At 46.8% G+C, this 22809-nt stretch overlaps 1 protein-coding gene across 2 annotated transcripts in view; it reads left to right on the forward strand.

Moving 5' to 3' along the window:
* The window catches only part of TSN (translin), a 61919-nt gene extending 39535 nt beyond the window's left edge, over positions 1-22384 (forward strand). For both annotated transcript variants that reach the window (XM_085647514.1, XM_085647515.1), the window contains one exon: positions 20447-22384. In XM_085647514.1, coding sequence (XP_085503640.1) covers positions 20447-20686 — 240 coding nt within the window. In that variant the 3' untranslated portion in view covers positions 20687-22384. The remainder of the gene's footprint in view (positions 1-20446) is intronic.
* Positions 22385-22809: the final 425 nt, after the last annotated feature.

A 22809-nucleotide genomic window follows, 5' to 3' on the forward strand; every position in this document is an offset into this window, starting at 1 on the left:
ATCCCCCGGGAACCGCCCCGCCTGGGGCTTTTTTAACAAAATAAATAAACCTGTGTGGGGGGGCTCGAGCCCCCTACACGCCTGGGGCACTAATATGCATATGCGGGGGTCCACCACCTCCCTGGTGCTGTGTACTAGGTGGGAGGGGGGCCGCGTGCCCCCCCCCCCTCCTGGAGGCCTTCATGGCCCTGGGGACCGCCACCCCTCAGGGCCGGCTCATGCGGGGTCCCGGGATGCCCACCCCCGGGACACTGCTGTTTGCTATGGCAGGGCGGGAGCCATGCAGCTCCCGCCCTGTCATAGCAAACACTGGTTTGGGTTTGGTTTCCTGCTCTCGCTTTCAAAATCCTAACCAGATTGCTTTTCCACAAGGGGAGCTGCATGTTAGCAGCTCCCCTTGTGGAAAAGCAATGCCGGCTCCTGCTGGAGGCGGGGAGCCAGCGGGACCGTGGGGGAATTGGGGCCCCCCCACAGTCCACTATAAATAGGGCCGGCCCCGGGGGATGGGGTCCCTGGGGCCAGAAGTGGCCTGGGAAGGGTGCCACGCGGCCCTCCTCCCCTAAAAAAAGGCAGGCCGGCCCCGGGGGATGGGGTCCCAGGGGCCTTAATTGGCCTGAGGAGGGGGGCCACGCGGCCCCCCTCCCCCGAATTTTTTTTAAAAATAAAGGCCGTCCCTGGGGGATGGGGTCCCCGGAGCCAATAGAGGCGTCAGGAGGGGGGACAGTCAGCCCCCCTCCATAAAAAATAAATGTGGCCATGCCCCGGGGGATGGGGTCCCCGGGGCTGGAATTGGCCACGGGAGGGGGGCCCACGCTGCCCCCTTCCCGTTCATGAGTTTTGTTTTTTTTTGTTTGTTTTTTTTTAAAAAGGGGTGAGGCCCTGGGGGATGGGGTCCCCAGGACCCAAAAAAAGCAAAAAGGGGGGCCACACAGCCCCCTTCTAAAAAATAAATAATAAAAAAAAAAAAAAAAAGACCGGCATCCTACTGGAGGCCCCACCCCCTCCCAGCATTGCTCTGCAAACGTTTTAAGTTGGCGTGTTTTAAGTTGGGGCATTAATTCACCTTCAATACTGGGGGTCCCTGGGGGCCAACTAGCCCACCAGGTACCTCCAGTATGCAAAGCTGCCTTGCAGTGAGGTGGTCCAATGCCACACCCCTTTTCACACCTCTCTGCAGCGCAGGTCTGTGGCTCTTACTGGAGGTACCTGGTAGGCTAGTTGGACCCCAGGGACCCTCGGGACTCCAGGGGATTTAATCCCCAAATTTACAACGCACCAGGGGACGTGTTTTCACAGTGGTGCAGGGAGGGGGCTGGCCTGATTTGACAAGTGTGCAAACGTTCCCTGTGGCGCGTTTTACGTTGGAGGATTAAGTCCCTTTCAATCCTAAGGGTCCTTGGGGGCCAACTAGCCCACGAGGTACCTCCAGGGAGCTGCAATGCAGAGTGGTGGTCCAAGGCCACACCCCCTTTTTACACCACTCTGCAACGCAGCTCTGTGGCGCTTACTGGAGGTAGCTGATGGGCTAGTTGGCCCTCAGGATTCAAGGAGACTTAATCACCCAACTTAAAACGTGCCACAGGGTGCGTTTGCACACTTGTCACATCAGGCACCCCTCCCTGCACCACAGTGCAAACGCGCCCTGTGGCGCATTTTAAGTTGGGGAATTAATTCCACTTCAATCCTGAGGGTCCCTGGGGACCAACTAGTCCACCAGGTACCTCTTGTAAACGCCACAGGGGTGCGTTACAGAGAGGTGCTCCGAGGCCACGCCCCTTTTTACACCACTCTGCAAACTGGGCTTCTGGTGCACTGCTGGTGGGGCGATGAGGTCCTCTTGTGTCCTGAGGACCTCAAGACATAAGTGGACTTCATCCTCTGAGCAGCAGTATGCCAGAAGCCGCGTTTGCAGCGTGGTGTAAAAAGGGGCGTGGCCTCAGAACACCTCTTTGAAACGCAGGTCTGTGGCGCTTACTGAATGTACCTGGTGGGCTACTTGGCCACAAGGGACCTTCAGGATTCAATGAGACTTAATAGGGATGTCATAGTTAGAAATCAGCATTTAAAAAAACATTGAAATTCACTGAAAAAACCATAGGTTTCAGGGATGTTCTAGTTAGCTGGACATTTCACTCTTACAAAACCATAGAAATTCCACCGTTATAGTTAGTTCAGCTAACTATAACTCGCGCCCCCGCCATGCACTGCTGTTGACGTCACATATTACATCATTCATGACATAGTCAGTGGCATCACTGATGACATCTCAAATGACATCACTGACGACATCATCCACGTGATAATCTGAAGCACCTCCTCACACCCCAATATAACCTCTCATACACCTACTCTACAATACAGACTACCATTTCCGAAACCATAGACACACCAATACCAGTTACTACATACCCACTCGCTGATTCCTAGGTCTTCACACACATCCACTCATTTACCCATACAGTCACTCATACATGCAGTCACTCATTAATACTACAACAAACAAATGATGGACGGAATGCTGACAATGCAGACATTCTCCCCCAGTCAAGAGATCTGGGTTAAATCCATCGTTCTTTTGCCCACTACGCCACCCCAGTTCAGACATGGCCATATGCAAATCAGTCTTGACCCTGTGCCTCATGGGAACAGTCCAGTCCGAACTGCCAAGCCATGTCTTCCCTGGACCGGAATAAAGCATCCTAGGACCGGTTTCTGGCTATCAGCCGTCATCAGCCAGGATAGCTTGACTCCAGTGGCGTAGTGAGCACGGGTCCCACGTCTGGGAATACCCTTCCCACTTAGGGCGAAAAGCGTTACAACAAACAAATGATGGACGGAATGCTGACAATGCAGACATTCTCCCCCAGTCAAGAGATCTGGGTTAAATCCATCGTTCTTTTGCCCACTACGCCACCCCAGTTCAGACATGGCCATATGCAAATCAGTCTTGACCCTGTGCCTCATGGGAACAGTCCAGTCCGAACTGCCAAGCCATGTCTTCCCTGGACCGGAATAAAGCATCCTAGGACCGGTTTCTGGCTGTCAGCCGTCATCAGCCAGGATAGCTTGACTCCAGTGGCGTAGTGAGCACGGGTCCCACGTCTGGGAATACCCTTCCCACTTAGGGCGAAAAGCGTTACAACAAACAAATGATGGACGGAATGCTGACAATGCAGACATTCTCCCCCAGTCAAGAGATCTGGGTTAAATCCATCGTTCTTTTGCCCACTACGCCACCCCAGTTCAGACATGGCCATATGCAAATCAGTCTTGACCCTGTGCCTCATGGGAACAGTCCAGTCCGAACTGCCAAGCCATGTCTTCCCTGGACCGGAATAAAGCATCCTAGGACCGGTTTCTGGCTGTCAGCCGTCATCAGCCAGGATAGCTTGACTCCAGTGGCGTAGTGAGCACGGGTCCCACGTCTGGGAATACCCTTCCCACTTAGGGCGAAAAGCGTTACAACAAACAAATGATGGACGGAATGCTGACAATGCAGACATTCTCCCCCAGTCAAGAGATCTGGGTTAAATCCATCGTTCTTTTGCCCACTACGCCACCCCAGTTCAGACATGGCCATATGCAAATCAGTCTTGACCCTGTGCCTCATGGGAACAGTCCAGTCCGAACTGCCAAGCCATGTCTTCCCTGGACCGGAATAAAGCATCCTAGGACCGGTTTCTGGCTATCAGCCGTCATCAGCCAGGATAGCTTGACTCCAGTGGCGTAGTGAGCACGGGTTTGTTGTAACGCTTTTCGCCCCAAGTGGGATGGGTATTCCCAGACGTGGGACCCGTGCTCACTACGCCACTGGAGTCAAGCTATCCTGGCTGATGACGGCTGATAGCCAGAAACCGGTCCTAGGATGCTTGATTCCGGTCCAGGGAAGACATGGCTTGGCAGTTCGGGCTGGACTGTTCCCATGAGGCACAGGGTCAAGACTGATTTGCATATGCCCATGTCTAAACTGGGGTGGTGTAGTGGGCAAAAGAACGATGGATTTAACCCAGATCTCTTGACTGGGGGAGAATGTCTGCATTGTCAGCATTCCGTCCATCAATTGTTTGTTGTGTCACTCATTAATACAGCACTGTCGCATGTACTCATACACCTATACAGACACCCACACACCGCCACTCATCCATAGCAGTACTCACACACCTAGTCAGTCATGCAAAAGATCAATCACACTTTCATTCACACACCTATACGGTTATTCAAAAACAAGCTCACTTACAGACATAAACACATACTTACTCTCTGACACAATCACTGTTACAACCACACACTCATCCATACAGCCACTCTCACAATCACTCACTCTCACATATAGTTCATTTATCTACTCCGTCACTCACATATACTGCTTTTCAGATATGTAGTTACTCACACATGTACCACTGAGACATCCATTCACTCAAAAACACAACCATACACACTCACCCATCCATACCGCTCTTCGCAGATGTACTCTTCAGCCCATACACCCACTGAATCACCCACTTGTATATCCATGCATGGAGTCACACACCCCCCCCACCCACCCTCATAGACACTCTGGCACCCACACAGGTACTCAGACAACCAATCAACTCGTATGGACAGTCATTTAGCTACTCACTAACCTATGCAACTGCTTACACACCAACAGACAGACTGTCTAAGTGAGTAATTAAACGTATGTAAATGTCTGTATCAGTCATGCACTTACTAAATCATCCATTCAAACACTTATACACCCACTCATTCTCATTCTTCAATACACCTTGGCATATATATATAAATATAAAACATATTTTAAACTTTACATATTTAAACTTTACAGAAACACAGTCACTGGATGATGTCATCAGTGATGGCATTTGAGATGTCATCAGTGGTGTCACTGACCATGTCATGATTGATGTAATATGTGACGTCATCAGCAGTTATAACTGTTTGGTATGGTTTTGTAAGAGTGAAATGTCCAGCTAACTATAACGTCCCTGAAACCTATGGTTTTTTCAGTGAATATAAATACATATATTTTTATTTTAGATTGTATTAATTGTTTTATATTTTAAATGTATTACTATGAATATATGTGAAAATATATAATATCATTAATGAAAATATTTATTATAGCCTTAAATCCCACTGTAGTGGGCTGTACTGCCCATTAAAGACCTGCTTTGGTGAGGGCCTTTCAACAAGAGAGCGGGACTAAAATGCCGGGATAGCCCAGCTACGGAGTGCTGTAAGGCTATTAGAACAGTACACCACTAGAGGGCAGAAGGTTATAACAAATAAAACAAAGGCCTCGTGGCTCCTCGGGCCCAGTGAAGCCTTTGTCCACAGGAACAGCTGTGAACAACAACTTAGGAATGTTGGAGCTCCGGGCTTCTCTCAGCCATTAGAAGCAGCCCGGAGAACTCCATTGTTTTCAGTGGAGCTGCCAACGTTCCAATGTTCTTGTTTACATTATATATTTAAATAAAATATATATTTATTAATATGAAAAGCGTATTCATAGTAATAAGTGTATTTATGTGTATAACATACACAATTAAACCATAAAAATGGTGAACAATTGAATAAGAAAAATACATTAAAATAATGTAGACCATAAATAAAATATATAAAAAGTAAAAATCCAAACACATTTACCAAAAATACTATAAACATTAAACCAAAATGTCAACATAAAAACAAATAATATAAAAAATAAAACAATTAGTGCTATAAAACCTATTTAACCAATCTTATAAAAACTATTTGAGTCTAAGAATATTTAAAATATATTAAATGTACTATTCCCACTCTAGTTTATGCAACAGTTGGGAAAGTGTTGGACTTCATAGGGGTTAGATTTACTATTTATACTCCAATCACCTCAATAATAGGGAATGTGCAACAGTAGGAAAAGTGTTGGACGTCGAAGTGGTGAAATTTACTATTCCTGCTCCAGCCTACACACCAGTAGGGAAAGTGTTGGGCATTGGCAGGGTTACATTTACTATTCCCACTCCAAACAGCTCAGCAGTGGGGAAACCATTGGATTTTGGAGGAGTGAAATATACTGTCCAGTCTTTGCAATAGTAGGGAAAGTGTTGGATTTCAGAGGGGTGACATCTACCATTCCCACTCACAGTAGGTAAAGTGTTGAACTCCAAAGAGGCTACATTTACTATTCCTACTGCAGTCTAAGTAAGAGTAGGGAAAATACTTTACTTAAAACACATATATGAGTAACCATGAATGTAGAAAAATATTAAAACTGTTAATACAAAAAATTATTTAACATGTATATGTATTAAATAAACAAATGTACATAATTCCTATTCAATAAAAAATAATTATCGTATTTTAAATAAATGTAATGCGGTTTTCCGTCCACCATATTACGATGGTGGGCGGAAGTGTGGCGGTCGGAAAGACTGACCGCCATCCAACTCCCGCTAGTCCCTACATTGTGGCGGTGCATGCCAGGCACCGTTGTAGGTTTTATGATATTACTTTCCATATATCGATCCACGGCAGTCAACCTGCAGAGAAACGGCTGGCAGAAACTGATTTGGGAGCCCCCCTACAAATCCTAGCACCATGTGGCAGGCACTGCATGGAACCGGTCTTTGTTTTGCACTGCGGCGGGTGTTGCAGACCGTAGCATCCGCAGCAATACAAAAGATAGACAATGCGACTGCCTCGGTGGCAGTCGCATCGTAATGCATACTGTTGGACTGCCACCTTGTAGGCGGGCAGTCCCAAATACGAAACGATGGTGGACGGACTGAAGTCCGTCCGCCATCGTAATCAGCCCTGTAACTTCCTAGCTAGTTGTTCTAAACCTAGCTGCCTGCACCTAAAATATTACTAAAATATAACTATTCCATAACTTACATATTTAAATAAATAATTAGCAATTAATTAATTGATAATTACTTAACTTACGTCTCTCGACCCCTGCAAACTTTGCATCCTGCAACTAAAATAAAATTAAATACGTATTCGTATTCCATAATTTACATATTTAAGATTCAATTAAATAATTAATTTACAAATAATAATGAATACATAACTATAACTTAACTTCCCACTCTATACCCATACAAGCCTAACGTCTCGCTACTAGAATAGAAATAAAATAATCCAGTTTCATATTTTACATAATTGAACATCAATTAAATGATGAATAATTACTTGTGAATTACTTAACCCTCCTCCCTATACCCTACAGAACTAAAAGGCTACAAACAATATATAAATCAGTAATACATAATGTGCATAATATTACTCGTATAATTAAATAAAATGTTTTAAATCTTATTTATGTATTGCCTAATTAACTTCCCACCCCATCCAACTACAAACCCAACAACCCGCTTTGACACTATAACTTACTATTGAATAGTTCTAAAAAAATTGTAAGTCACTTAAAATGAGAATGTACATTTAAAAAATAATTAACATTTATATAAAAGTAGTAACACAAAACTAATATCAAGTAAAGCACAATGAAATAATTAAAATGATATATATTTTTTTTGTTGGAATGTATTTATTTGCATTTTCTTAGTTACATTACAAAACCACATCAGATATTCAAAGCATCTCATTTCAGTTTTCATTACAAGCAGAGCGAAGTCCGACAATATTGTCACATAAATAATCAACAATATCAAATAGTGTCTGTCAACGGGCTCGCCCACCCCCCCTCTCTCCCCCATCTGTCCCCCCTCCCCCCAGTCTACTGCGAATCCGTGAGTGCAAGGCCATAATAAGTTAACCATGGCTTCTATATTTTCCAGAACATTTTCGGCACCCCCTTGATTTATAGGTTGTTTTCTCCCCTAGCATATACATGTTCATCCCTCTACACCATTCTTCTAGCGTTGGATTAGTCTCAACACCCCAGGCCCTCGCCATGTCTCTTTTGACTACTACCAGGCCTAGCTGGAGCAATGTCAGCTTCACTTTGGGGAGATCAATCTCTGTGGGTATACCCAGCAAAATAAACATAGGATCTGGGGGTATTGATTCGTGCAATATAAGCCCCAGCTCCTTCAGCAGCATGCCCCAATATATCTGTATGTGTGTGCGCCCCCATACAGTGTGAAAGAAGGTCCCTTCCATGATCTTACATTTCAAACAGTTGGGCAATTCCGCTCTGCCTATCTTATGCAATTGGGCTCTGTCATAGTACATTCTGTGTAAGTACTTGAATTGAATCAATCACCAGTCTGGTTCTAATAGCTACTTCCCTAGGATGCATCAGAGCCATTTCCCATTCTAAGTCGTCTATGTCCCCCATATCCGCCTCCCAGTGTGATCTCAGTTTTCGCAGGGGGTCTGGTGTGTTGTTCATAATTGTCCTATAGGTCCAAGTAACTGCCTTTTCCCCAATGTCGTCCATCAGGAGTCGTCCTTCTAATGGGGCATATTATGGGAGGCCCTCCATGTCAAGATGTTGTGCCCGCCAGGCATGGTTCAGTTGCAGATATTGAAATGTTGTGTCTTGTTCATTCCGTACTCTATCTGGAGGCGCAAGAATGTCAAAAGCTCCTTATGATATGTTATGTCTTTAAGCAGAGAAATGGCCACCAAATCCCATTTCTGAAAACCTTTCAGCTTGGCAAATTCCTTAAGTCGTGTTCCCACCCAGAACGGGGTTTCCTTGGTCACCCGGCCGTCCAATTTCATGCGCCTCTCCGCATTCTTCCACACCATGATCACAATTTGTGTGGCCGGCAACAATTTTGCACTTCCCTTGCCTCCGTAAAGATAATGTGAGTATGGCCTTTTGAGGAACTGCGTGTTTTCAAGCTGGGTGGTCCCTCTCGCCGAATGCCCATTCATTAACTATCAAATGAGCTGCCCAATAGTAGGCCTCAAGGTCCGGCAGGGAAATGCTACCGCTGTATTGGTTGCATTGTAGCTTCCCAAATGCCACCCTGGGAGTTTCCCCCCCAGAGGAACTTTCTCAGGATATCGTCATTTTTAGTGAACACCTCTTCCGGGATCAAATGGTAGGTATTTTGCAAGACATATAAGAATTTTGGTAGGGTTATCATGTTGAAGAGCGCGGCTTTTCCCAGCAGCGTTGGGGGTAATGAAGCCCATCGATCCGCGTCTACGTGAAATTCCCCTAGCACCTTATAAAGGTTCCGCTCCAACGACAGCTGCTTATCCAGCATGATGTTAATACCTAAATACTTTATCCCGGTGGGTGCGACCTGTAGTTGGCTGGGATAGATAGCATTCTCCACATCCTACCCTGCTGGGTAGACACATGATTTTTCCCCAATTAATTCTATACCCTGCGTACTTGCCATTGTCCTCGCAGCTCGCCATGATATTGGGGAACATCGTTTTGTGGCGCGTGACATATAGCAGTATGTCATCAGCATACAGAGAAAAGCGTTCATCAAGGTCACATTATCATTTACTCGAAAGTCAGTTATGTGCGGGTGTGCATAAATGACTCATGCAAGTGGTTCCAGAACCATTGCGGAAGCAGCGGAGACAAGGGGAAACCCTGTCTGGTGCCCCTTTCTACTGGGAATTTCCAGGATGTGAGCCTGTTGACTCTAACCTGTGCTAACGGCCCTTCGTACAGAATGGCTATCCATCTCCTAAAATCGGGACCAAATCCCAACCTATCCAGTACAGCCATGAGGAACAGCCACTGGACCGTGTCGAATGCCTTCTCGGCATCTAGGGACAGTACAAGATGTGGGTCAGTCCTATCTTGCACCATCTCCAGCCAATTAGAGACTCTTCTGAGATGGAGTCTCGGCGATCTCTTGGGCATAAAGCCCGACTGGTCCCTGTGGACAAGTCCTGTAATGACCTGAGTTAATCTAGTGGCCAGAATTCTGGCCAAAATCTTAGTATCCACGTTTCTGAGGGAGATGGTTCGATATGAACCACATCTCTGTGGCGGCCGCCCTTCTTTGGGTATCACTACAAGGGTAGCAGTCCTCAAATCTTTGGGGAGTGCACCCGTTTCTCGCGCCTCCAAGTACATCTGCAGGAGATGCGTGCTAAAAAGTGCCCCATGCTGTTTAAAAAGTTCTGGCGGGAGCCCGTTGGGACCCGCGGACTTCCCAGTTTTCATATGACCTATGGCTTCCACAATTTCTTCTTTTGTCAGCTTTGCCTCCAACACTTGTGATTCACTGGACTCTAGTCGGGGGAGCTATATCGATTGTAGGTACATGTGGATCTGTTCAGAGTCTGCTAAAGGTCGCTTTGCATAAAAGGCCTCCTAGTATCTCGCAAAGGCATTCGCTATTGCATCTGGGGTTACGTGGAACTGATCATCATCTGTCTGTATTTGGGCGACCCATCTACTTTCCAGCTCTTTCCGGCTGAGCCGCACGAGCAGTCTACCCGTTTTATCATTTGCGTCGTACAGTCGTCTATGCATGGCCTGTATTGTGTGTTGTACATCCCTTTTGGCTAGCGCAAGATACTCCCTGCTGCAGGAGCTTTAGCTGTCGTAACTGGGAGTCGTCATCGCCTGCGATGGCTTGTGATTCAGCCTGTAGGAGCTGCGCTTCAAGTTTCGCTACCTCCTCAGTCTCTTTGCGTTTCTTATGTGCGATCATATTTTGGGCTCTGTCCAGGAGGACTGCTTTATAGGATTCCCACAAAGTAATGGCGGAATCCACTGATGTCATATTTTTTCCCGAAAATATACGTTCGTGTCTACTCTGATCTCTTGGGCCACCTGTGCGTCCTGTAGTTCCCACAAATTCAATTTCCATTCTCCAGTCTGGTGTTGTGTCCGGGCTCCAATTGTCAGCCATAAGGGCGAGTGGTCTGAGAGACACTTTGCTAGGTATTCAATCCTTTGTACTTCCCCTACTTCTCCTGCCAGGGTGAATATGTAGTCTAGTCTCTAGAAGGCCTTATGGGCCCCGGAGTAGAAAGAGTATGCTTTTGTCTGGGGGTGTTGTCTTCGCCAGAGGTCAGTAAGTGTCAGTGTGTCTGCAAATCTTTTGAGTGGGGTTACCCTGGGGCCCCCTAGTTGGACTGTCGTGCGATCCCAAGTGAGATCCATCACATCGTTAGTCCCCTCCTATGATGTGGGTGTGTGAGCCTGCTTCAAGAAGTTTGTCCATCGTTTGCTTCTGTTGTCTAGGGGGCGCATAAACGCTAATAAGTGTGATCTGTCTGTCCCAAAGCCCCTGTATTGCCACTTATGTTCCATTAGGGTCGCTCAAAGTGCGTTCTTTCCTAAACAGCGGATTTTTCCTTATTAGTATGGCGATCCCCTTTGCTCCCATGGAGAATCCCGCATGTACTAGTGTGGTGTAAGGTCTACGGCCCCAAAAATAGGTATGGGGTCTGATTAACTGCCATTCTTGCTAAGACTCATCTTCCCCCGTTCCTCCCCCCGCCACGCATCCCCCCCCTTCAATCCCCCCCCCTCCCCCCCGAGTGGCTGCAACTGATACATTCCTGCTTGGTACATTCCTAATATATTCTGGAAAACTGCGTTAAACTACCACCCCCACCAGCTTCCCCTGTTTCTGTGTTTTAGTGTCCTTGTCTCGCGCCATTGGTAATCCCTCTGGACAGTGCCTGGATTCTGTAATGACACCAATGGGTTACCTCTGGCCTGCGTTCAGAGATTCGCTGTTTCTGGTAGTAATTCTCGTGGGGCGCTATGCTGCACCACAGGGTCAGCCACCGTGTGCCCCCCGTCTCTTATGTCCCTCCACTGATGCCAGGTAGGCTGTCCAACCTTCCCTCCACCCCTCACCGATTCAGCTGGCGTCTGCAGGACCCTTGCCCGGAATGCGTTCCGGCCGGTGCCCCGTGCTAGCAGCAGGTGCCTGGTCACCAGAGTTGATATCCTATCTCCACAGGAGCTGGCCAGACTGTCCCTTTAGTGGACCATGCACCAAACACTGCACCTGCAACCCTCTCCTCCAGCCCCCCCACAGTGTGCACCGGGGGTCAGGCTACTCTGGTGGAACCAAATCCCTCCCTTGGTGTCGGGTATAGAGTGCTTCATCGTGGTTAGGGGCGCCTCAGCGCACCTCGGCCTCTCCTTTGCGTCAGGCACCAGGCGGCCCTCTTCTTGTGGTGTGGGCAGACCCTACGACTCCTTCAGACCCACTTGTCGCAAGAAGGTGGTGCACTGATCAGGGGCCCATTGTCGCTTGGTGTGCCCTTCACGGAGCCGGAACGCCTTCCTCCAGTGTTTCAATAGCCCCTCCCCCCCGGGTGCCGGCCGGATTACAACTCGCCGGCTTAGGTGCCTTCCTGTTGTCCCCACCGCTTACGTTTCTCAGGTGTGACACGCTCTAATGGCAAACAGATGCAACCAGATCGCGGCTGTCCCCTGCCGCCAGCACCCCACACCTTCACCGCCGTAGTCTGGTAAGCTAGGAGGTGGGGAGGGAGAGGGGAAAGAGCAGCATAGCTCCGTCTGTCCATCGGGTGTTGCGGCCGAATCCAGCCCACATCTTTCTCTCACTGCCGCGCCGCACAAGTTCGAACTTGTGCGTCAGCCCGGGCGTCCAGGAGGCCGGAAAGGGGGGGAAGGGAGACCAACTTCAATCGCCCTCCGGGCGTTATGGCTGCCTTCTAACCGCGGCTGTCCGCCGCCAGCGCCGCCTGCACTCACTGAGGCAGCCCAGTCATCCAGGAGGTTGGGAGGGGTGGGGGGGGTGGGGAGGGGAGGGGGAGAGATGCGCAGCTCTGTCTGCCCTCCGTGTGCTACGACTGCCTCCGGACCTCGGTCGTCCCTCGCTGCCAGCTTTGCACGCACTCACCGCGGCAGCCCGGTCGTCCAGGCGGCTGGGAGGGGGGCAGAGAGGCACGGCTCCATCCGTCCTCCGAGTGCTCCCAGTGTGCGATGTCTTCCCCCCGGTGTACAACACAGCTCGGTACCCTCCGGTGCTGGTTAGTTTCGATTCTGGCTACTCTGCTCCCTCCGCCGCCATCTTGTCCTTCATGCGGGGTCTGTTCCTCTCGTCGGTTCTCCGGCCACTGCAGCGCCACACGGGGCTTCACGGTCCCCAACTGCTCGCACAGTATGTTCCCCGACACTCTGCGCGGGCGTGCATGTTTGTGGAGTGAATGTGAGCTCAGGATAACGGCAGGCTCACTGGTGGGCTTGCAGAGCTTCGGCAGGACACGTCTAGTCTGCCATGCTGCTGGCCACGCCCCCCTTTAAAATGATATTTTTGATCAGTATATTAGTGATAACGATATTAAAAAACATTGTTGTATTGTACAACTAAATGACTTACCTCAAAAAGCGATATTCCTTTCAACTATATTTGGGCATCATGATATTTAATTTCTAATATTTCTGTCTCCCGATATTTTTAAAACACTTTGTCCAAACACCCTTCTATCAGTTAGATGGTTGACTAAAATTATTAATCAGTTTTATATAGGTCATAGGTCATCAAAGAGGTCTGTCTCGCCTAGTTTGAGCGCACTACCTTGCTGTACAATAATTGCATATCAATTATACTTTGTGATCGTATTGGTTGCGAGGATTCCTAAGCAATTTAATCTGCCAAGAATCTTGAACGAAGCAACTAGTGTGGTTTCTGGTGTTTATTCATTTTTTTTCCTCAGACTTCCTGTCTGAGAGAGAGATTGTATTGGAACTCAATGTTTAGAGGTTAAACAAGTTGTTATTGGGTTTAGTCTTGTGCTCTTAAAAGGAAACTGCCACCTCCAAATCCCACAATGTTGGACAATTCATCGACAAAGTAAATAATATAGGTCCAAGAATCTGACAAATTTGCTGTCCTTTGCTTTTAGATTCAGATTAAAAGTTTTACTATGCTTCTTATGCTGACAACTGGTCTTGAGGGCTGTATGGTGACCTGACACATGTAGTAATCTAGAGCCGGGAACATGACCCTACTATACTCCTAAGGGGATTGTATGTCCAGCTTACACCAGATGTTGGGTATAGACTCACTCCCTCTCTTTAACAAAGGGACTTAAAAAAGTTACTGGGACTTGTTGTGCAGCATGAGAAAAAAAATCTTTAAACTCAGTGTTCCATTGTTTGCGAAACAATGCCTTTTCCTGCCTTGTAAAGCTACATGTTTATTGTGTGTTTGAACGTGGGCACCAACTGAATTATGTAATTTCAAAGAAATACATTGCAGAGATGCTACCAAATGTTATAGTGAACATTTGCTTAGGTTGAGGAAACCAAAATAAGCACCACTATGTCATTGCAAAGAAACACATTTAGAGAAAACTACCACACAGAAAAGTTGTTAGAAGAAAACCTATTTTAGATTCATACCACCAGAACATATTTTCTTTTGTAATTAACTAAAAATGTAAAATGTGTAGTATCAGTACAGCATTTGAAAGGTTATATACAGCACTAGGAGAAAATAAATGTGTCCCTAATATACATTGAAAAGCATTATTCAGCATGGCCGTGGCAACATTTCATAGTGCTCGATAACCTTACTACATTTTTTCATTTTGTGTGGTATTTAACATTTTCTATAATCATTGTGGTAATATGCTATTTTGTGGGGCCCTGTTAAAACTTATTTGGAGACCCAATGTCATCCAGGGTTACTGTGTCTAAATTGTGTCAACTGAGGCCATTTACTACATGGGTCCAAAGTGCACCAAATTGAAAGCCAAGGACATGCCTTCATCACTTTACTTCCAAGGTAGCAACAGCAAAGCAGGCTCAAACCTGCTTCAGGGAGGTTACATGGGTTGGAAACACAAAACTCAGTAACAGACTGACACTGAACAAATTATTGTACAGGCAGTGCTTTACTTTTAAAAAGAAAAAGCACTTTAATCGACACACAGATAAATACTACACTCCAAATCATAATTCTGTACAGACCATTCAGTTGGCAAAACAGCACATCACATGGTGAACAAGTTCTTGGTGGAAGTAGCAAATGGAAGAAAAAAAAACTCCTAAAAAGGGCCTTGCAGATGACAGTGCAGATTGTCTACCATGAGGATTCACCACAGAAGGAAATTAACTCTAGTCTGTTTCTCATATCTGTGCGATACAGGGTGATCATTTTCATGCTTGTCTGCCCTAACATATACATCTAGCAATATTCCTGATTAGGCGTATTGCAGTAACAGGAACTCCTCACAGTCCACAGTTAGGCCTGAAGACTTTGTTACAGTAATCACAATCAATAAGAAAGGCTTCCCACTTGAGACAAGGCGTTCAGTTAGGACTCAATTGAAACATAAAACTAAGGCCATTTAAAAAGGACCTGAATCAAACTTTTGTTAGACTGAATGCATTAAAATGTTAACAAGACAGTCACCTGAGTAACAAACAAAACACATCTGATACAGACATCTGGCCTCAGATTCCATACCTTTAAACTTCCAGGCATCGGGCTGGATCTGGGATATTTTTCTTAGCAGTACCCCTGAGAGCCAGTAGATGGGGCCGGTCGACTCCACGTAACGTCATTGGTGTCGTGTTCGTTGTCGTGAATATAACCGCCACTCCGGCACACAGATATCAGTACTTTTCTTTCTGCGCCAGCCAGCACAGATCTGTTGAAGAGAGCTTACCACCTGTCATTTTTTGCCAGACTTTTTTTTTACTTTGGCAACTTCTTTTGGTGTGCTAGGGATGTCTAGCAAGAAGACCTCGGGGGTTCAAACCGTGTGGGTCCTCTCACTGTGCCATTTCATTCACAGACCCCCATATGGTAGGTCTCTGGTGCCTGGAGCGCGACCACAACAAAGTCGTGCTCCAATTGCCAGGCCATGGGCCGAAAGTTTTGAGTAAGCGGTTCCGAAAGCTGCTTGCAGCCCGGCGCCTCGGAGGTTGCCCCATCGATCTCTGTCACGATCCTGGTCTTGGTTGAGAGGAAGGTACGAGCACTGCTCAGGAGGATCAACGTCCTCTTCTTCCAAGTCGTCGTGGTCAGGTGAGAGCCATCCCAAAAAGCACAAGAAGTCCAAGTGTGCTTCAACTTTGCCACATCGGTCGCATGACGAGACGAGGAACCTCGGCGTTCCAGGCCCTTTTCTGTGGGGCTGGTGCTTGGGCCAGGTCTGCTTTTCCCTCCCTTTCCGGGACCAGGAGTGACCCCCGGCAAACTTAAGGAGTTCTATGACGCCATGTTCGCCATATTTGGGCGGCCTGACCCTGCCGGCATGCCCTCGGCCTATCGGGCTCCGATGAAGGAGTCCCTGTGGGTTCTGTGCCTTCAGCTCTGACCCCAGTGCCACGGCCTCTACTAGTGGACCTGTTCCCGGGTTCGGACCGGTGCCGGTCGCACCTCCACAGCAATCTTCCCCAGTGCTGCTTCCACCGCCGAGGTTCCCTGCGTCCACTGGAGGCGCCTCCTCAATCCTCATTCAGGACAACACGGAGCCGGTTGAGCGTCCACCAACGCTGAGACAGGCGCAGAAGGAGCCATACGGCTCCATGCTATTCAACTTGCCCTATTCGGAAGGCTAGGAATGGATTAGGAGGATTGGGAGGGGGAGCAGGATCCCTTAGAAATCCCGCAACCTCAGGACATGGACTGGTATGAGGAACTGTGTGATACCAGTGACCTGGACACCTCCCAAGATTCTAGCATGCTGTCTCGCCCTAACTTGGATATAGAGGAGGGGGCATCATTTGCTATGGTGGTCCGAAGGGCTTGGATCTGCAGCTCCCTACAGTGGCTGTCCGTTCTAACCTCTTGACAAAGATCCTGCAGCCTGGTGTCTCCACTTGGGAACCCATGCTGCCTTTCAATGAGGCCTTGACGGATGTTCTTCTGGGCACCTGGTCCAAGCCCAGCACAGGGCCTCCTGTGAACAGAATGATTGCCCGCTGCCATCGCACGGCACTGGGAGACACTGCTTTCATCACCGTCCACCCCACCCCACAAAGCTTGGTGGTTCAAGCTTCCACTTCCCGTGGCGCGTTACCTTCTGCACCCCTGGACAGGGAATCCAAGAGACTGGAAAGCTTTGGAAAGAAAATGTTCTCTTCCACCAGTCTAGCATTGCGGTGGGTGAGCACCTTGAGGACGTTATTCCCATTCGATATGGGACACGGTTGCACAGGTGCTGCCCAGAGTCTTGGAGAAGGACCAGATTCTACTCTCCCAAGCGATTTCTGACGGGAGAAATGCAGTGAAGTTCGCCATCTGATGTGACTTGGACATAACAGACTCCCTAGGCCGTTCGTTTTCCACGATGGTGGCCGTACGTCGCCACGCCTGACTTAAGACATCTGGTTTTCCAGGGAATGTCCAGGCTTATCTTATGGACATGCCCTTTGATGGCTCCCATAGTTTCTGAGACAAAGCAGATGCAGCACTTGAGCGTTTCACGGACTCGCAGGGTACGGCCAAGTGCTTGCGCCTCACCACATCACCGCCTGTGTCTGCTTTTCGCTTCTTTAATGGCTACGGAAGGGGTTACCAACTGCGCCAACCCTATTCTGTCCATAGGGCCCGCAAGTTCAACAGCCACTATAGGGCTGTGGACGCGGTTCATCCTGACCCAGAGGGTCAGGAGGCCAGAAGTCGAGCCAAGCCACAATCCCCTCCTTCACCGCAAACACCTCCTAATAATCCTCAGGATCATTCACGGCCAGTTGGTGGCAGAATATGCCATCATCTCCGTAGTGGGCAAAAGAACAATGGATTTAACCCAGATCTCTTGACTGGGGGAGAATGTCTGCATTGCCAGCATTCCGTCCATCCGTCCATCATTTGTTTGTTGTAACGATCATCTCCACCATTGGCAGGACATCACCTCGGACAGGTGGATGTTGCAAATAGTCTGAAGGGGGTATTCCCTTCTGTTCGAGACTACCTCTCCATCCATGTCTCCAGTTTACAATCGGCTGACGGAGGATCACCTTGCCGTACTCTGTGAGGAAGTAAAAGCTCTCTTGGCCAAGGGAGGTATATGGAGAGGGTTCCCGGGCCAGAAATAGGCTGTGGTTGTTACTCCCGTTATTTACTGGTCCCTAAGAAGGACTGAGGCCTTTGTCCTATCCATGACCTCAGAGTCCTCAACTATTTCCTCAAAAAGGGGAGGTTCAAGATGCTCACCCTTGCTCAGATCCTGTCTACCCTGGACCCGGGAGACTGGATGGTAGTGCTGTACTTGCAGGATGCTTATTTTCATATCCCCATCCTGCCTGCCCATTGTCGCTACCTGCTGTTTACGGTAGGCCACTAGCACTTTCAGTTTGCCGTGCTCCCCTTTGGCCTCACCAGTTTCCCTCGGGTGTTCACCAAGGTGATGGCGGAAGTTGCAGCCCATCTGCGGAAATCAGGGGGTTCCAGTCTTCCCCTATCTCGACAACTGGTTTTTGAAGGCGGACTCGTCCCAAGCAGTCGTCTCCCACCTCCAGACTACTGTGAACCTCCTGCATTCACTAGGGTTCACTATCAATGTACCAAAGTCAGAAGCTCCCTTTCATTGGAGCAGTTCTGGACAAAGTGCAGCTTCAGGCCTATCCTCCAGAACGGCGAGACCAGGATATTCAGGCTATGATACCGATGTTTCACCCGCTATCCTGGATTTCGGTGAGAATGGCTCTGAGGCTGTTGGGCCTCATGGCATCCTGCTGGTTGACCTTGCAAGATGGCATATGCGGGCTCTACAGTGGGACCTGAAGTTCCAATGGGCACAGCATCCAGGAAATCTCTATATCGGAGGGCACGGCAAAAGACCTGCAGTGGTGGCTGACAAACCGTGATTGGGTCAGAGGCAGACCCCTCTCTTCCCCACCCAGTTCTCACAGTAGTGATGGACACATCTCTTCTGGGATGGGGCGGCCATCTGGGGGAGGTGAAGATCAGAGGACTCTGGTCTCCGGCAGAAGCTTCACATCAACCATATCAACCTATTGGGTGAGCGAACTACAGGCACTGTCATCACAGCCTTCTTACTTGACCATATTTCCTGACAAAGTGGTACAAAGAACTAGGGCATCTTTTCTGCCCACAGTTGTGACACCCTTCCATCTGGGACAGTCCGTTACTCTACCCACTTTCTATGCACCTCCGCACCCTTCCAAAGAAGAAGAGCATGTCCACCGTCTGGACCCAAAATAAGCCTTATTGTTCTACCTTGATTGCACCAAAAAGTTCCGGGTGGATGACCAACTCATATTAGGGTACGTGGGAGCAAAGCAGGGGCGTGCCACCTCTTGCTGGGTTATCCTCTGTATTAAAATTTGTTACGCCTTGGCAAAGAAGCAGCCTCCTGAAGGCCTTGGGGCCCATTCCACCAAGGCGAAGGCAGCCACCACAGTCCTCCAGTGTGGGGTTCCAATTGCTGATATCTGGCAAGCGGCCACCTGGGCGTCTCTGCACACATTTGCCAGACACTATTGCCTGGAATCTCAGGTTCACAGGGAAAGCCTGTTTGGCCACTCTGATCTGCAGGATTTTCTGGTCTAAAATGTTTCAACAGTCCCTCCTCTGGGGAAGGTATGGCTTGGGTATCTGTTCAAAGGTAAGGAATCTGCGGCTAGATTTCTCTATCAAATGGACAAGTTACTTACCTTCGGTAATGCCTTATCTGGTAGAGAAATGATCTAGCTGCAGATTCCTTACCGACTCACCCATCCTCCCCGCACTGTGGAATTGATATTCGTATCAGGGCTGTTTCCCTTCAGCGCCCTAGCTGTCTTTTTTTTTTTAGAACACCATGGTCACTCACTTCAAGGCTCTGTGCTTCTGGCATGAAAAATACTGATGTCAGCGCACCGGAGTGACGATTATATTGATGACGCGGACGTCATGACGATCACTATGCCCACGACGTTACGCGGAGTCGACCAACAATATCCACCAGGGTGCAGGGGTACTGATAAGAAAAATCTTCCGGATCCAGCCTGACGCCTTGAAGTTCAAAGGTAAGGAATCTGCGGCTGGATCATGACTCTACCAGATAAGGCGATACCGAAGGTAAGGAACTTGTCCTGGATTATTCTTTTACGAACTCCGATAGGAAGAGTACAGGCACTGTGCCTATTCTCTTCAGAGTGGAATCACACATACCCTTAATGCAAGTTCCCTGCAACCAGACACTATAGGTTACAGATCATAGTTAAATTTTAACAGTTTATGGTGTGTGACACTTTATTAATAAGGCTCACATCATAGCAGACCGGACCAAACTAATTTATTTTCCATAAAGGGGCAGGGTTAAGGGCACTTAATGGAAAAGATAGGGTTACGGTAATGTTTTTAAAAGTTTGAATAAAGATGTTTTTTTCTGTGAAAAGAATTGTTATACAAGTTTTATTCAGCCCCCTTCTAAGTTGACTAAATATGTTGCAGTGTCGTCATAAAGTTGTTCTTGTTTAATAAAATATTTGAATTAATTGATCTGCTAAAACTAAAAGCTACTATAAACCATGTATGTACTATTTGCTTTAAATTTCTATGAGGATTGGCCTAATTTAAAACTGTTTTTCCCCCCACTTTTTATTTGGTTTGCACAGTCCAGGCTGGCTGTGAACAGTGTTACTGCAGGGGACTATTCTCGACCCATTCGCATTTCCAGTTTCATTAATGAGCTGGATGCTGGATTCCGACTTCTTAACCTAAAAAATGATTCATTGAGGAAGCGATATGATGGGCTCAAGTATGATGTGAAGAAAATCGAGGAGGTGGTATATGACCTATCCATCAGAGGACTCAGCAAGGAAAAGACCACAGAGGCAGTTGAAACAGAGAAGTAGAGCATGCTTGCGTCTGTCCTTGATTGGCCAAGAGGTTTGCCACTGGGTAGACGGCAGCAAGGCATAACTCCAGCTCCTATCCTTTCTTTGTGGAAAGTCAAAAAAAACTAAAGTTATTTTTCATTAGTTCCAAAAGCATACAACCGATGCAAGTGGTCTGATCCGGGTTTTGTAGCACAGTTATGTAAAGTTAAACTGCATTGTTTTTGTCTTCACTCAGTTAACTCTAAAAGCTACTTTTACAAATTTTGACTGTGATCATATTTAAAAGGTCACAACTGTGACGTCAAATCTTCCACCACTGTAAATGACAGTTTCTTCCTGCTCCATGAGCGGAGTACTCTGAAATTAATCTCAGACGTACCCCTAATGTTCATGAGAGAATTTGAGGCAGACCTCCCAAAGAGCAGGTTATCAATATTACCACCATCCTTTTTTTGCTTTTGATAAGAATTTGGGCCAGAGGGAGACATGAAAAAAAAACTTTTGCTACAGTAACTATTTGACATAGAGCGCTTGGATGTGTTACGAAGGGCAACAGATTTGCTTTCGATTTCAATTATGTGTCTGTCATGACCTACAAGATTATTGCCTAGTAAAGATAAATGTGTGTTGTATGAGAAAGCGTTTGCTTCTTTTTTTTTTTCAGAACCTCAAGGAGCACATTTTAGTCTGAAAGTTTAAAGAATACATTCATAATAATTCAAACCATTTAAACTTGGCAAATTTCCTTGGATTTTAAATGCACAGCTTCTCACAATGCTTTCACAGCTAGTTAAAGGTCAGTGTTAGGGTTCAGTACCATATGAAATCTTCTTCTTTTCAGAATAAAACCGCAGTTGTTTTTGCTTCAAAAGTGAGAGACGTGGGAAGGTGGTTGGGAAGCACATAGCAACGTTTCTGACCCCAACCCACTTTTCTGCATGATCTTGTTAAAGATCGAATTTAATTCTTTTACAGTTTATACAAGGTACATAGCAGACAATACCAGGGTATATTTTTGTTTGTCATAGAGCTGGCTGAAGGGATAGTGATCAGTGCTCCTGTTTGCACCGAATAGGTGCAACACACCAGATGCTGAGATTGTGAAAGTACTATATTTTTTTGTGCTTTTTATTTTCTTAGCAGGTCTCCCTCAATGTAAAACAAACCTTCAGTTTGCTAAATGGAAGCAGAGCAAAGTTAGCAAATGTGTGTTTCAGTAAAATAAATTTTGGCACTCATAACTGGTTAAGCGACCCCACAAAAAGAAATGTTGTGCTTGGAGTCAAATTACTACTTTTTGTTTGACTGACGTATTTCAATCTGTGTAGATAAGCAAGGAAACTCCATAACACTGTTTTTTTTCAAGAGACATGTGCTTTGTTTGTTTACTGGAATGCTCCGTTTCAGTTATTGAAAGCGTTCCACAACGCCCATTAGCAGATTTTATTTGCTTAACTCCAATCAAAGTTAGTCTGTTTGTGTTGTTACATGGTGTATAATCCAATTTAAAAAATGTGTACTAGTACTGACGGTTTTATTCCCTTTTTAGGGAAGTATGTTGCCAAAATTTAAATTTATTTCAATATTGTATAATGTTGAGGAGAAAGGAAGCATGCATATAGATCAGCAGTAACTCATTGTTGAATCGTGTTTAGTCATTCAGCTAGATTTGCTGGCTTTGTTGTAAGCAATAAAATCTTTATACGTTTTCAATGGTTTCAGAATTGATAACCTCGTATTTTATCTGAATGTAAAAAAAAATGTTTTTAGTTTTTTTTAAATTCTTTTTATTGAACAAAACCACTGGTACCATGGCGAGACACAGAAAAGCATGATAGTGAGAAATGCCAATACAGGCGCGCAGGCCAATGCATACACCCATTTCGGACACTTGGGGATATCAACAACCCCCCCACCCCTGAGCGATGTTCCTTTTGGCGCAAGCGAACCCCAAGGAAGCCTATGCGTGCTCCGTTTGAGTTAAGTCTGTGGTGAATTTTTTGTTTTTGAGTAATGTTATAAGCATCAGTCACCTTCATGCATATAGAGTTTAGCGCATTTAAAAATTAGATGGGTAGTTGGTTAGATGGAATTTAACTAGACCTATGTTTTCCTTAAAACACTTTTTTAAAATCTTG

Source organism: Triturus cristatus, chromosome 3_2 (assembly GCF_964204655.1).
Source record: "Triturus cristatus chromosome 3_2, aTriCri1.1, whole genome shotgun sequence".
In the NCBI taxonomy this organism is placed as follows: Eukaryota; Metazoa; Chordata; class Amphibia; order Caudata; family Salamandridae; genus Triturus; species Triturus cristatus.